This window comes from Haplochromis burtoni, unplaced genomic scaffold, assembly GCF_018398535.1.
Source record: "Haplochromis burtoni strain Fernald_Lab_line unplaced genomic scaffold, NCSU_Asbu1 Contig_403, whole genome shotgun sequence".
Lineage (NCBI taxonomy): Eukaryota > Metazoa > Chordata > Actinopteri > Cichliformes > Cichlidae > Haplochromis > Haplochromis burtoni.
The window spans coordinates 440,566-456,200 of NW_024582764.1; the positions used below are offsets into that span (position 1 = coordinate 440,566).

Consider the following 15,635-nt stretch of genomic DNA (forward strand, 5'->3'; position numbering starts at 1 on the left):
TTTTGTTTCACAAAACAAAAAACATTCAGAATAAAATCTTTCTGTTTTGTCATATCAGTAAAAATGTAAAGACGTTTTCTTGTTTTCTACAGTCATTGGTTTACACCTGTTTTTTCTTGTGACTTCCTGTTTATAACGAACACTTTCTTTTATTCTTAATAGCCGCACTTCTCTAGTTTGTAAGGCATTATTGACCCACCTGAACTTTCCAGCAGTCGGACTGTTAGTGTTTTCATCTGGCGCCACCTTGTGGTAGTGCCTCGTCTCACCGCCTTTTCTGCACCCTTTGTTATCATTGGTTCAAAATGTCACCGTCACCTTCTTGACCAATGACACCAGCTCGCCTCTGTTCCATGCATGCTCCTCCCCCTTTGTTACAAACACAGACGCTCACACACACCAGCCTCCCCCCTCCCCACCCGTGATGCCAGCCACTCCGCTCCTGGACTGGTCTGCATGTTTTTTGAGGCGGTATAATCTGAAAGCGGCCGACATATTATGGAGCAGACGGCTTGTTGATGGAGATGTGGCGGTGCACGAAGAAAAGGTAATCACGTTTTGCATATTTATATATGCACTAATATCCTTCGGGCTTGTTCTTAGGTGACGGCGGTGACTCTCCCCTGTGCATGTGTCTGCGTGTGTGTGTGTGTGTGTGTGTGTGTGTAATCAGTGTGTCGCTACATTGTTATGCATTCCCATTTGTTTTTCCTTCCTCTCGCAAATACTGCGATCACAGCTGGTCTCGGCGGCGGTGATGAATTATGATCGGCGTTAAACGAGCAGAGGAACACGGAGAGGGAATTCTGACTCTACGTAATCCATCTGGACATCAGGGGGGGAGATGAGGACCATGATGGCTTCGATGAAAGCGGCGTTTTTCTTGTTTCTGCACTGGGGTGAGTTCATCCGTACCTCTCTGACCATCTGTCACATGGTGGTACATTTGCATGATTGCACGGTGACCGAATACACTGTTTATTTGCATATTCTTTACAGCAGGTGGCTTAATTTTCATGATTTGGTTCACCATGTTCTTGTTAGTTTGCTTTATCTTTGAAACATTCCTAAGCTCTTGAAATCCTTTTTTCCCCTCATACCTGAAGTTCAAATGCAGAAAAAAACATACCAGGAAAGTCTACTATCAGACAGAACTCTTAGGGTGTGCGGGTGTGGCTTCCAGGAAGTCCTTAGGAAAGGTTGAGTTGAGTAGGAGACGGAAATAATGGCTATATAATAATATTTTACGGTATATACTCCATAGTAATGCTCAGTAGTTGCTGGATATTTGTGTAACTGCGAGTTTCTATGGTTTCTGTCCTTCCTGTGGACATACTACTGTTCCTTGTGAAATTTAAGATGCACTATTTTAACACGGAAGCGTTGTAGTTGAGGTGTTTCTTGCAGAGATATTGTTTTATAAAAGTATCAGACAAATTTGTGATACTTAAAGTAATGACTCATTGGATGTGCATTGGGGAAATAAACTGTAAATGCTTTTAGATTTATACGTCAGTTGTACAGTTTGACCACAGAGGGAGAACAGCATATGGATGACACAGTTTTTATCTCCATCACATTAGTCATAAGTCCAATTATCACATTTAAAAACTGGACGGGCAGGCTGCCTCTGGGAGAGATCCGTATTAGTCACAGGTTTGTGTTTTAACATGCGTTTCTATGTGGGGGGTCTTGATTAGAAACTCAGGGGCCCCGTTGTTGCGCAGACAGTAATCCAGACAGTACTGAGCATCATGACAAGCTGCGGAGTCCCCCCAGTCCTATCAGCCCGAGCCCATTGTTAATTAGGGCTTGATCCGCTTAAGCCTCTAGTCTCTCTAGTCTCCCATGTCATTATCTGTGGGCGTGTTGTGCTGGGGTGTAGCTCTGTGAGAACGCACGGCTTGTTTTTGGACACTCACGAGCGCACACAGACCAAAAGTGCCCGAACGCACTTGTCTCGTATTTCTAGTTGTTCAGGTAGTCATCATTCAGTTTCAGTGAGTCAAGAGGCTGTGTTAGCTGTCGGGGAGCTTTTGTTCAGTGTCATTGTGTGGGTGTGTTTTTGGTTGCATCACATTTGGATTTTCTGATGATGCTGATTCTCTTTGGCTTTTAGGCACCAAATGAAAAATGAACTTGTTTACCGAATATTAAAGGTGCTTATCACCTCTGTTTTTGTATTTCTTTTCTTGGTTTAAAATGTTCTGAACCTGAATTATTGTTCCTCAAAAAAAAAAAAGTTATGTTATTTTTCCGGTGGCTGTCTGCAACAATCAATGTCTCAGCGAGCTACTAATGAAATTTTGATGAATTGATTATCTGTCTAACAAGTTGTCAACAACTGGCAAATGTCACTCCAAAACCAGTGAGTTATGTTTCATATAGGGGCTAAAATGTTCTGCAATGTGGAGCTCCGTGCTGCTTTGGAGGCCCGTGCATGGATCCTGCTACTGTTTGAAACCTGCATTTGTGTAATTAACTCACATGACATTTGTGTAGATAGTGTGAGACTTACCAGCTGGTGTCTCATTCTAAAAGCAAGCAAAACTTTGTTTAATGAAACATTTATTTGCAACCTACATTTGTCATCAACTAACTGTATTTTGTGTGAAAGTTCGTGTTAAAATCAGCAGCGTTATCTCATCTCAAAATTAGACTCTGTGTCAGTAATTAATATTTTGGAAAGTACCAAAAATAAGAGATAAAGGTCATCGTGGGACACGTTTCAGGGCATGTGTCTTAAAAAAAAAGAGTTTGTGTTTAACCCCGTTTCATTGTGGTTCTGGGAATTTATGGGAAGCCAGATCATGAGACTCAGAAATACAGTGATACTGCAACCCTGAAGCTGGCAGCTGTCACTCCTCGGGCACTCAAGGATGACGTGGAAGGAGCTTTACTCATTTTTAGGTTTACTTTAGCCTTGAGTAAGGTGTCCTCCCTCAATTTCACTGTGACTTCTAGTTTACAATTCCAGCTTTAGCTTATTCCGTCGCCATTTGCTAAATGCCTTTGACTTACGCTCAAAAAATTTGCTTGCGCACCTTGACAACAGCACTGTTTTGCAAATACAGTACTTACAGTTGATCCCTATCATAGGCAGAAGTTAGTCCCAATTGCAGAACTACTAAGCATGAAAGCCAATTACCCAGTTTTTATTTGAAGAAGATAAAGGTCAGTTCTGCAGATCAGAGTCTGGTGTTGCGGCGTTAGCACACACAGTAAGAAGGTCTTGGGTTTGATTCCAGCATCTGGCCTTCTGTGTGGAGTTGGCACGTTCTCTCCGACTTCCTCTTAAAGTCCAAAGACATGGAATGCAGTGGGGTTAGTGGGGTTGGGTAAATCGGCCATAGGTGTGACAGACTAGCAACCTGTCCAGGGTGTTATATTCATCACATATAATCATATTTCTGTCACTGTACTTGGAAATGAAATGCTCAAATATGTGTTTGTTGTTAGTTGATTGATAGAAAGTAGAGTTGCAGCTGTTTTATGCATCATGACCGGTTTCTTTGACCTTGCATGTTTCATTTCAGATTTTTCTAATATCCACTCCATTGTTTTTGATTTTTCTAGTTAGTTTTATTCTTTATACTTACAAACCATAAATATAATACAGCCACTATCAAATTTACTGTGAATGTAGAAATCTCTGTGTATAATACTATGGCCTAACAATATTAAGGAGCTCACTGAGATTATTTTATTTGTTGAGCATGTTTTTCTGTTTTGAGGAAGCTCACCCAGAGCGCCAGCACGAGTGTTTCTTCTCTGCAGCTGTTTAAAGTATTGATTCCCTGTTAGCCAGCCATCAGCTCAGGATATCGATCACTGAGTCCATGTACCAAACACGCCACGACGGTTTGACACCGTTTCTGTTTCCGGTCTTTCACACTCACCAGATGTGCCATTTTTCCCCATCCTGTTGTGTTTTTCTTTTCCAGTGCTCCAGCATGCTCTGTGCCGTCATGTTGCTGTCCCTGCTGGACCTCTCTACCGTGTCGCTGGCTTCCCTCTCTCCCTGCCCTGTGCTGTGTCAGGATATGAAGGCTCTCGTACGCAAGACTTTGAGTGGTTTTTGTTTAGGGATGATGCCGCCGGAAGGCAGATGGGAGTCGTGTCCACCAGGGACAAGGGTTTCCCTTACGCCCCGTTCCAGGCACGTGTGACGAGTGGGGAGGTAAGAGTGGAGCGGGATTCAGGGGACAAGGTCCGGCTGATCATCCAAAGGCTCCGGCCTGATGACCAAGGGAAATATGAGTGCTATACTCCCAGCACAGACAGCTCCTATCAAGGGAACTACAGTGCTACAGTAGCTGTCAAAGGTAAGACATGAGCTGACTCAAAGTTCTTACAGGTATATAAAAAGCTGGCGTTATTATACCCGATATACTCCTGTCACTGTCAACAAATGTTTGTCCCAAAGTTCATTGTTTCCTATCAGAGATGTCACACACACTGCATTTGTTAGGCTTATACTTGCCCATGTTGTTGGTGTAGCCACAAAAGTTTACAGTGGCAATAATTTTGGGCAACACTGGAGGTTTTTGGCCCACAGGAATAAGATGAGTCATGCATTGTAGATCAGTTCATTCTTTCCTTTCCGCCTTTCCATGCAATTTTATTATGTTTGTATAAAGAATATGAACATATCCAGGCCTGGTCTGGTTCCCGAAACCAGGAAGTCATGAAGTCTATAGAAAGTGAAACCTTTGTGATGCAGCACATGAAAAGAATCCAAGCAGGGAATCATTAACAACTGAACTTTCCAATATTTCCAGTGTTTGTCGCAACTTCACAGTCTGCAAATATCTCTCGAAACTACGCTTGGAAAAATGTCTTTTACTGAGGGGAAACCCCACTCAGCACATCCATATGTCTGTGGATGCGACCAAGACGGTGGAATTTGATGCTGACAACCTTCATGTCTTGGCTGTGTGGACTGTGATTGAATTACAGCTTTTTGTAAACGTAGTGGAGTTTAATCATTTGTAAATGTATTACAGCTGAATATTTATCCATTTATAGTTCCCAAACCACAATCGTTCAAAGGACAGACACAGTCTGATGTCTTTGAGTTAAAAAGTCATCAAAAACAAAACATAAATAGATAAATGAAACATGAAAACGTTGCGCATGAATAAAATGGCTTAACCCTTAACGGGACAGCGTCTCATCATTTTAGGGAAAAACTGTTTTAAAAAGTCGGGGCTTGATACTGAACTGGACACAACTGGAAATGTCAGCAATTGCAGATTTAAACCTTATTTACTAAAGTTTCATTAGATAGATTAAAAATGTGGGTATATATTGTTCAGAGAAAGTGTTCTTAGTGTGTAGAAAACACGTTTCTGTCTGCTGTTCTCTAAAGAAAGACTAGTTTTGGTGTTGAACTCATATCAGTGAGTAGAACCGTTGAATTTATGCCAGTCATAGTTTAGCTGTGATGTCTTCAGAAGTGGAGAACAAACTGTATGAGAAGCTTGCATCGGCTGCTCGGTGCTACTCCAGCAGAGAGGATGTCGTGTTTAGTGATTAAGTGCAACTTTAGGAATCCTAAGTAATTCTTTCTTCTCACCATCTGGAGTTTGTCTTTTTCTTTTCTGTTTCTATTTCTCCCTGAATTGTTTGCACTTATACCATGATTTATCTACCAAAGTAATTTGGGTTATTTTACTCCATTCAGTTCTTTTTTTTTATGAGTCATCTTCCTCGTGTTCTACTGAGTTTGCCTCCTGTTAGTTTTGCAGCAGACTATCTTAGCAATAGCTCACTAATCCTCTCTTCCTTTGGCAAACCAAGTGCCCAAAGCCAAGGTGGAGGTAAAAGGCCTGGAGTCACTCTTAGCAGATCCATTTCATGATTCACTTTATTGCTCTAAACATAGATGCATCTAAACACTACACAGGCATTAGAAATTGAATTTGACATATTTTCTCCTCCCATATGTCTCCTGCAGTGCTCTGTGTAATATGATTGTCTGTCTCTGTACACCCACAGTGATCCCTGACACGCTTCAGATCAGCTATTCCCGCTCACTCACCGGCCAACCTGTGTCAGAGGGGGCTTCGTTAACCCTGACGTGCTCGGCCAGCATCCAATCAGAGCAGCTCACCCATCTGTCCATCACATTTGGGAAGCGTGGTGGTGCAGAGGGATCGCCGAGTGGGGCCGGAGAAGAGGTCAGCACCGTCAGAGAGATTATCTCCATTGACAAGCTTCTCGGGGTCGTTCCCGGACGTTTCTACAAGAAACGCTACGATGACGGGGAGATCACGCTGGAGAAAAGAAACGGCGAGGGCGGGCAGGGTGTGTACGTGATGAAGATGACAACGGTGCAGCCAGATGACAGCGGCTCGTATTTCTGCGAGGCCTCACAGTGGATTCTGGACCCCAATCGATCGTGGCAGAAGATCGCACAGAGGACGCTGGATATTGGCAACTTGACCGTTCAGCAACTAGGTCAGTGTAACGCAGAAACTGCCCCAGTAGCTGTGCTGCCGTTTGACAAAGCTGTGATAGCCTGTGGCAAGTCCCAAGGTCGCAACAAACATATTGAACTGCAGCTCGTTGTTGAAACAACAGAAGCTGTAAAGCTGGTAATAAAACCGCACAGCAGGTTGTTTATTTAATCATAAATTACACTGCAGAACAAACTGGAGAATAAAAGCAAAGCAGGAGGAATAAGACAAAGTCGTGTTTCTGCTGGTAAGTTTGAGCCTCTTGATTGTGTTTTTGTTGTTGCCATGGAAGTGGTGTCAGTCAGCCTGGGCTTGCAGGGCCTTTGGGTAAACTGGGCCCTGTCCAGCTCCCAGGCTCTGGGTGTTTGTCTTAGTTATTCACTGGAAGTCTAGTTTGCTGGGTGATTAGTTTGCTGACTAGCTGGATAAGCAGCTGATTAAATAGCAGGATGCACATTTGTATGCAGTTTGTTGCACTGTTTGCAACAATCTCACAGTTTAGCTTTTTCCTGGGACAATGGATTCCAATAATTACGGCTGTAACTGTAATCCATTGAGTAATCCATTATCCCATTACTTTCTGGCCAGTGAAGAATATCTTCGAATCAGTATTTTAATAGCTTTTATTGTCATATTGCAAGATCGAGAAGCTAAGCAATTCTTACATTTGGCCATTTCTTTTTTTTTTTAGTTTTTGCATTTTTCAGCCTAACTCTCATTCATCTTGTTGATTTTTCAGGTGGATTTAAAAGGTTAATAGAAGGCTGTCTGGGCAGATGAATAACTGCCTGTCGCTTTGCTGTTTGGCTCATTTTAAATTCTGAGGCGCTTTTGTAGATTAAGAGGATTAAGTAATCTCTTGTTCTCACATTGGCTTTTCTGGGCTGGATTGCTTGAAAAAGAGCACAGGTGTGTCTGTCAGTCCTCCCTCGAGCACATCTCTAATGCGCTGCAATGATGCATGTTTTGTAAGTTTTCTAATAGAAAAATATGGAGAATATTTTTTGCTCCTTTTAAAAAAATGGGTCACATTGTGTTTCTTCAGGAAAAATAATTGGTTGAGTTAAAGCTCATCAGAGCTCATCAATGCATGCATTGTTTATTTGTTACACTGGCACTCACTGACGAGCGCCATTTGGTTTTGTGTGTTCTGGCCTCTATTGTCTAACTAATACAATAGGCTGACGCATCTCCTTTTGTTGACATGGATGTCTATTATTGAGAAGCATCGTTAGTGTAGAGAAGTTTTGTGGTTAGAAGAGGCTTTGCACACACAAGCGGCTTATACTCACATGTTTTGTACTGCGCTATTTCAGTTAAAGGCTCTTAATTGTTTCAGTTGTTGAGTGCAGTAGATTATTTAAAATGTTACAATAATCGAATTTCCCAGAGGAACCCACCCGAGGGATTAATAAAGTTCTATCTAATCTAATAAATACTGTGTGACAGTGGCTTATGTACGTGCACATAAATACCCACTTTTCTTTCATGCATATGTACACGATACAGTGTTGGACAGTATTTAAGAACGGACCAAAAAGTGCGGCAGCAGGCGATTTATGGGTTCGTGAGCTGGCCCCACCCACACCAACCCAGCACACACTCGCAAAAATCTCGCAATTTTGATTGCGAGATATAAAATGACGTCTTGCAAACACATGCTAGATCCTCATCTTATGACCAGTGATAGGATTGGAGAAAAGCTTGCACAATGGGGCTCTGGGATCACTAGTTAACCAAGAAATCCTTCAAACACGAGAAAGGGAACTTTCATAGTGGTGTTTTGTTCTCCAGTACTTAAAATCAACCAGTGTTTTCACAATGCTACATTTGCCACCGTTGATACAGCATCTATATACAGCCCCAGGTTCCCCAAAGGTTGTGACGCTGTGTAAAATGTAAATAAAAATAATATAGACCAATTCGAAAACCTCACTAAGATATTTTATTCACAGTTGAACATAGAAAACAAATTGAATGTTTGGACTGAGCAGAGCAGCTGCTGGACTTTTCAGTCGATGAGAGGTGTGGACTGCCGCCAGGCCATTTCCCACCCATACTGTTGTAATAGCTGGAGGAGGTCAGTATTGAAGGCCCTCCCATCTGGATGGGAGAACACGTTGCTGTAAAAGCTGTGTATACCCTTCAGCATTGATGGGTCCATAATGCACTTCCATACCATCAGAGATGGATAGTTTTAACCTGCATGTGTGGATGGCACAGTGAGCTGTGTTCACAGACAGCGATTCATGGAAGTGTTTCTGGGGACAGAATCGTGCCTGTTTTTAATCTGGTGCTGCCCGAGGGCCCAAAGACCACAGACATCCAATATTTGATGATTTTCATCCTCTTGCTTTGCACACAGAGATTTCTGGATTCTTTTAATCTTATGATGACATTATGTAGTGCATCTTCTGCAGATCTGTGACCCTCTGACCATCTTTACTTCTGAGAAACTCTGCCTCTAAGATGCTCTTTTTACACCCAGTCATGTTACTGACTTGTTGCCAATCAGCTTAATTAGTTAACAAAATGTTTCTCCAGCTGCTGCTTCTTCTTAGTTGCACTTACTTTTCCAGCTTTTCTTGAGACATGTTGCTGCCATTAAATTCAAAATCAAAAACTATTTTTTTCATGGCAACATTTGATATGTTTTTATGTTTCAAATAAACAAAATAAATCACACAAACAAATCTCCTAAAAAAAACAGCAGCAGATGAACTCAGCCTGCACCTACACTCATCCAACCCTTACACTCTATTACCTGCACAGGTGGAAATATTGTTAAAGTGGTTACTGTTAGTATTGTAATATTTTATTTTTTAAGTACTGTTGTAGTCACGTTAGGTTTAAGTCTTTTTTTTGCTTGTTTTATTTCGACACACTTGATAGGTGATATCGATTTTATCCCGGCCATTAAATATGTGCGGTACAAAAGAAGCTACACTAGCCTTTCAGCAGAGGTGATACCTGCAGTACATTTTTCCTGTTGTAGTCCAGATTAAATGCTGTTTGCAGCCATCCACCAAGAAGATTTACTGGTACTTAAACTCTGTCTCGTCCTCTCTCCAGCCGAGTCGCTGCGTGTAACATCCTCGCCCACAGGGGAGGTTACTCTGCAGATCGGTTCCCCTCTCATCCTGACCTGTGAGATTTTGGGGCTGCCGCCTGAAGTCAACTCAGGCCTGCTGGTTCAGTGGATGAAAAGGGGATCCACAAGCAGCGATTCAGTCGGGGCCGGAGGAGTCGAGGTAATCTTGTTATTCTGTTAACGTTCTTAGACCAAAGTTTGAGTCAAAATGTAAATGAAGTACGTATGTGTTCCTCTCAACCATCGACAGGTAAATGTGAAATATTTTCAGGTGTTTCTAGTCTAACCCCTCCTGGCGCATCTTGATATCTGTTAAGGTGGAGGTGGCCCAGATGACCCCGAATGGCATTGTGAGCTGGGGGGATGACCTCAGCAGAGCTAGTGGCGGGTCTATGGAGAAAGCAGCAGAGGGAAAGTACTCTCTGAAGCTCTTCTCAGCTCAGCCTGCCGACTCAGGGGTGTATCGGTGCGTGGTGAGTGTGTACGCCGGAAGAAGAAACCCCGGACCGTCTGTGCCCGCAACACTCACCCAGCGGTCGGAGGGAGTCACCGTCAACCTGAAGACAAAAGGTGAGACTCTGCAGTCACACATGGGCTGAGATTACTGGAATGCTCCAGTTTAAGCCATAGTCACACATGAACTGTGGACGGTGCTGGGAAGGCTATGAGGTAATCTGCTTCAGATGTTTGCTCAGGACTGGAAACCCTTGCTGTGGTTCATGCGTGGGAGCTGCCTCGGTGTAGCGCGCAGGAGGCCAAACATATGCCGTACCTCTCGCTGGCTATGAACTCACTGCACAATTACTCGCTCAAAAGGCTGATTAATGTCCGGTCGATCACATCCAATATTTGCAACCACGCTAGCAGCAGGGTTTCCACGTTGCTCCAGACATTCAGGATGAATGCTGCATGTCATTTCCTGTAGTCTCACTGACTTTTCAAATTTGGTCACTTTTGAAATTTCTAATCCTTGTTTGTCACCATGGACTGACATGGAGTTTGATACAAGCATTCACGTCCCTGGGTGAAGGCTTTTATTCTCATTCGTTCTGTTGTTTATCATATTGACTTTTCAGGAACTGCTGTATTGTTTTAAACGGAGAAATGATTTAAATTTGCAGATTTATTGAGTGTCTTGGTGGCCTGGAGCTCTGGGATGTGGGCCATTTGGCTGCACTCTGCTGTTGAAATCTGCAACCGTATACTAAAATCTCTTTCCCAGCTTCACTGAAATCTCTCTAAGTTTCTAATGTATTTTTAAAATTTGTAAAATATTCATAGTTCTCTGCTGTGTTATAGATTTCATTCTATATGCATCACTTTTACTGAAATTCTTTTAATAAGCCAGTTTGGTTTTCTTCAGCTGTGTGTGATTTTCTTTTTATTTAACAGCATGCTGGCTAAACTTCCGTCTGCTCCTACAATCATTCTTTAACTTTGCTTAGTTTGTCTTCTATAAAATGTTTTTCCTCTTTCTTCCACAGATGTCCTTGTTACAGCCGTGGCTCAGCTCCCTCGTGGCCCTTTACTGAAAAGAGGCAGCACGGTCACGCTAATCTGCAACACCACCGTGACCACCACAGGTCCCGCCCAGGTTCAGGTGCACTGGCTGCGCTGGGCAATCCCTGAACCAGTTATCAAGAAGGCACCTGACGCTGTGATGCTAAAACCTCCTGCTCCACCAGAACCCAAGCTGATAGCTTCCCTAATGTACAACGGTGTTTCAAATATCTACATCAACCATAGCGAGATTAGCATCGACCGCCTGTCAGTTAATAGCTACAGACTCAGGGTTCACATGGCAACGAAGGATGATCAGGGCATGTATGCCTGTCATGCTGAGGCGTGGGGACAGGACCCGCATGGAGGCTGGTACAGAACAGGAGCCAAAGCAGAGTCAAATGCAGTCAATGTTTACTTATATGCCAGAGGTAAGTGTTAATCTAATAATCTAAATTAATATTAATAATGTAATAATAGTAATCTGTATTATGGGTTTTATTACTACATACTTTGTAAAACAAATTGTAGTTTTACCTTTCTGATGTGTAAGCTCTGCATCTTACAGGCAAACGTGCATGTAGCCTGATTGCCACTGTAAGGGTAATTGAAGCCCCATAAGGAATAGCTAACCTGTGTATGTTGAACTTGCTTCATTGTGCAGGCCAAAGTGAGCACGGTGGGAGCTGAGCAGCTCCTGATTGAGCTAAAATCAAGGAAAGGGTCAAATAGGAAACCTTTGGTCCCAAGCTGGAGGTTGGCCAGAGGATGGCTTTTTGTCTGGATTGATTTCACCCTTGATACTTTCCCTGATCTCTGTAGCAAACTCAGAGCTTGCTTTTCTGTATTTACATCTTAAACTGTACACACACCTAAGATCTGAATCCTTGACAGCAACAATTAATTTCAGCTAATGGTTGAACCACCTACCCTTGTTTAAGGGAAAAATATGTGGTGTATGTAGAATAAAGCAAGCGTGGGTTTAAATAGAGGTCTTGCTGTGCTGGTAGAGGAATCCCAGTTGGAGGAGATTACACATTAATCTTTCTGCATGTTTATCCTCTGCTACTGTACATATGCAGGTGGCTGGATGGGGGAAAAAAATCTTCACTGTATCTTTGGTGCATGTATTGTTTGACAAATCAGGTGTCTTACTATGTATAATGATATAGAATATTAGTCAAAAGCACAAGCACGATATTTTTGGGTTAGTTGAGGACCTTTTTCTGTTTGCCAGAGCATTTTTAGGCCATTGTGACTTAATGCAGCTGTTATCTGAATCACCAGAGCGGCGTGGTTTCAGTGGCACAGTCCATTAACTTGGCATTTTAGAAATGATTTTCCTTTCTCTTTTATTCAAATGTCAATTATCTGATTAATCAAAGCAGGAGATTAATGTTCTTATATTATCCACGTCGGCTAAAACATCGACCCACCTTTTTGTTTTGATTTAAATAAAGCTCTTTTTTTTTCATAGCTCTCCAATATTCATCCACATCAGATTATATCACCGCACTGCTCTCTCTCATTTCCTGTTCTCCTCAGCTGCTGACCTCCTCCTCATCCCTTTGGTGGTTGGCGTCTCTTCAGCCTTGTTTGTCGGCATCGTCATCATCGCAGCGGTAACTTGCTGCTTCATGAAGCGCCTGGCGAGGCAGCGCGCTCGAAAGTAGGCGTCCGGCGCCGTCTGTAATCTGATTGTTCACAAAGTCTTGGAAGAAATGGCCCATAAAATAACTTCAAGAAGAAAAAAGACGAAGTAGAAAATGACTTTCGTCACCTCGTTGGTTGTCTTTCTGTGTTCTGACCTACATGTTTAACGATCAATGCCAAAAAAAATTCAGTTTTATACTTTCTTGTATTTTTATATCTGAAACATATTTTCTTGATAGGCACAGTGCGCTAGGCTTCTGCCGCCACAGTTGCACTGCAGTCTCAAGCGTGTTATTTCTTTTGAGCCAACTTTCCCCCAACATATTATTACAGCAGGATTGAACCACATGCTACTTAACTCATCAGATGCTTTCTGTGATGCTGCGTATTAAGGTCACTGTCTATCGACTCATGGTGCAAGTTCCCCACCAACAAAGACCGTTCTGTGTTTCCGGGATTTGTTTTTGATACTGTTCCAGTTATTCCTTCCTCAGAGTGCATGTTCTTCTTTTTACACAAAAGCTAACAATGTCTAAATGTAGGTGCATGGTTAAGGCGCTGCTGCAGACAGTCATCGGATTGCTGGTGGGAGCAGTTTAGCCTCTGGAAAGTTAATACGAGCAGGGATGTTCCAGCAGTGCTCTGCGTGTAAACAAAGTCTTTGTCTGTTACTTAATAAGGAAGCTGCTGGCTGGGGACTTTCTGACGCTGTCCAACTGAGTACTTCATACTTGAGTTTTCTCTTAGGCTGACAGATTTGTATAGATTTGACAAAGAGAAGACAGAAGATATACCCACAATGCACTGGGCTGAAATGTGTGAATACTCTGTGGAGTTTAGCTGTTTTATTTTCTTAATGTGTTAAGATTGTGCCGTTGCACCATTTTTATTTGGCAAGCACCTGTGTTTTAAGATTCTGTGCAGCAGACTACTCTGCTTTTTTAAAGCACTTGGAGAAAAAGCAGGGCTGGAATGTTTTTACTTGATTTTCTTCCAGCTGAAGTTATTTCGTTGCTGTTTTTCTTTCTTTTTGTGGGATTAATGGCTCCTAAGCTCCTGTTAAGTGACTGAGATAGAAAACTGTACTGTGACAAATAACCCCCGCGTTATGGCGGGTAACAGGAAAACTGTTGTGTTGCGTAACGTCTTTTAGGAGTCTCATCCCCGAGGTGAAAACTTTTTCCAAGCAGTGCAGTCATATGACGAGACAGTGTAGTAAAAACTCACTATAACCGTCATCATTGTTATCGTGTGGTTCAGGCCATACATGCCTGCTGCCAACACTTATTATGACTATAGCTGTTGCTGCTAACCCACAAAGATTTACAGTGTCTGCGCACTTAAAACGGGTGAAATCGATCCTCCTCTTCCCGTTGAAAGTAACACTTAAAAAATAGTTTGGTCGTGCAAGCGGGCCTGTACTGTGCGATCATTTAAGGATAGATATATATTCAGCGAAAAGGAGAGGAAAGCAACATTAGTTATACTTGTGGCTCTCTCATTAAAATGACTAGTTGTTTGACATTTCTAAATTTGATTACCCTGAGCTTTGCTTTCTCACTTTATCTCGACGTTCTGTCTTTGTCGGAGTCTCTAGATCTCCCTGAAACCCTGATTATAAATGTTGGTCACAAACATCAGGGAATAAAATCACAGCTCTGCTTGCTTCCTGAGCCACTTTGTTCCAGATCAAGTGCTCAAAGCTGATTTGTTCCCCCACATACCCGCCCACCACACGGCTACACTCACACACACACGCACACACATGCACGTGCACATCCTAGCAGCACAGGGTAGCGTTTGCGGGCTGGTATTTCAAATGAGAGAAAGTGAGTATCTGCGTGTTCATCTCTAATCCCTGTTTATGGCTGCAGTATCCTGCTGCCCTTCCCCCACCCTGTGTTTGACAGTCGCTCGACTCACACTCGATTCATTTCAATCTGTGTTCCCTGAGAATTACCGCCAGCTGTAAGCGCTGATGCACATCGCGTGCAGAGTATCAGAACTTCTGTATCAGTTGTGTTTTTGTCGGCAGTTGTATTAAACCCTTTGATGGAGGTGTTATGTTTTGTTTGGATTGTCTACTCTGCTTTAATACCACAGATCCTGAACGCGTCTTACTGCCTTTTAAATATACGAAGGCTGTTTTTCTTTTGCTCAATTTGTTACTTATGGTGCTTTGGCAGACCTGCCAGTTGGTACGACCAATAAACCACTCTGGGTCACCTTGTGCTTTATTTTCTGCTGCTTAACAAACATCTGTTTTCTGCAGACAGCTTGGAAATGGATGCAACTGGATCCATCCGAGTTATTGGACAACATTCTGCAGAGAAGAAAATAATCACATTTCTCTGACAAAGTGAGCTAGTAGAGCATATTTTCCATCGACAGTATGAAAACCATTAGATTTCTTGTACTTGGTGCAGTTTTTGCATTGCCACGCAAGCAGAGGATTAGTGTAAGCCTTGTGCAGTGCAGACTGTTTTAAAGTTTGTTACAGGATTTGCACATTTTTAGTGATGAGTAATGAGTTTTCATAATTTGTATCTTGTGAGAAATTCATAATTTAATGACAGAAAAAGAGAATTGCATGCAGTGTAGTAACATGGGTCTAAGTTGAGCACTATAGGGAGAAAATAGACACTAAAACTGGAACTAAAAATAATATTTTTGAACACATAGCCTGTCAGGGGTTTAAAATATTGCGGGTAAGGTAAAAAAAAGAAGTTACTTCTCGTGCTACAGTATGTTCTGGCATTTATCTGGAAGCTCTTTCAACATGCACTAATGGAATAAACACTGTTGCAAACCAAGCATCACACAATGAGCCTGCACTGCAGGGCCTGCTCGCGAAACACGAGCAAGAGTACTGAAAGGATCCAACATCAATATCCTGTATCCAGACACCACAGGACACCCCTGAGAGTCTG

General features: G+C 42.5%; 1 protein-coding gene across 1 annotated transcript; it reads left to right on the plus strand.

Annotated features, from left to right (window-relative positions):
• Positions 1-388: 388 nt before the first annotated feature.
• Positions 389-14,930, plus strand: igsf8 (immunoglobulin superfamily, member 8). Its single transcript, XM_005944310.2, has 8 exons — positions 389-547; positions 740-899; positions 3,945-4,325; positions 6,001-6,462; positions 9,534-9,712; positions 9,870-10,122; positions 11,037-11,483; positions 12,598-14,930. Exons 2-8 carry the CDS (start codon positions 845-847, stop codon positions 12,723-12,725), a joined length of 1,905 nt encoding a protein of 634 aa, XP_005944372.1. The 5' UTR covers positions 389-547; positions 740-844; the 3' UTR covers positions 12,726-14,930.
• Positions 14,931-15,635: the final 705 nt, after the last annotated feature.

Bases quoted from the DNA above. Each gene is read 5' to 3' on its own strand.
- igsf8 (XM_005944310.2), top strand. From the start codon at position 845: ATGAGGACCATGATGGCTTCGATGAAAGCGGCGTTTTTCTTGTTTCTG. The intron at 900-3,944 runs GTGAGTTCATCC...TTTCTTTTCCAG, and splicing joins TTTCTTGTTTCTGCACTGGG to TGCTCCAGCATGCTCTGTGC. The intron at 9,713-9,869 runs GTAATCTTGTTA...ATATCTGTTAAG, and splicing joins TCGGGGCCGGAGGAGTCGAG to GTGGAGGTGGCCCAGATGAC.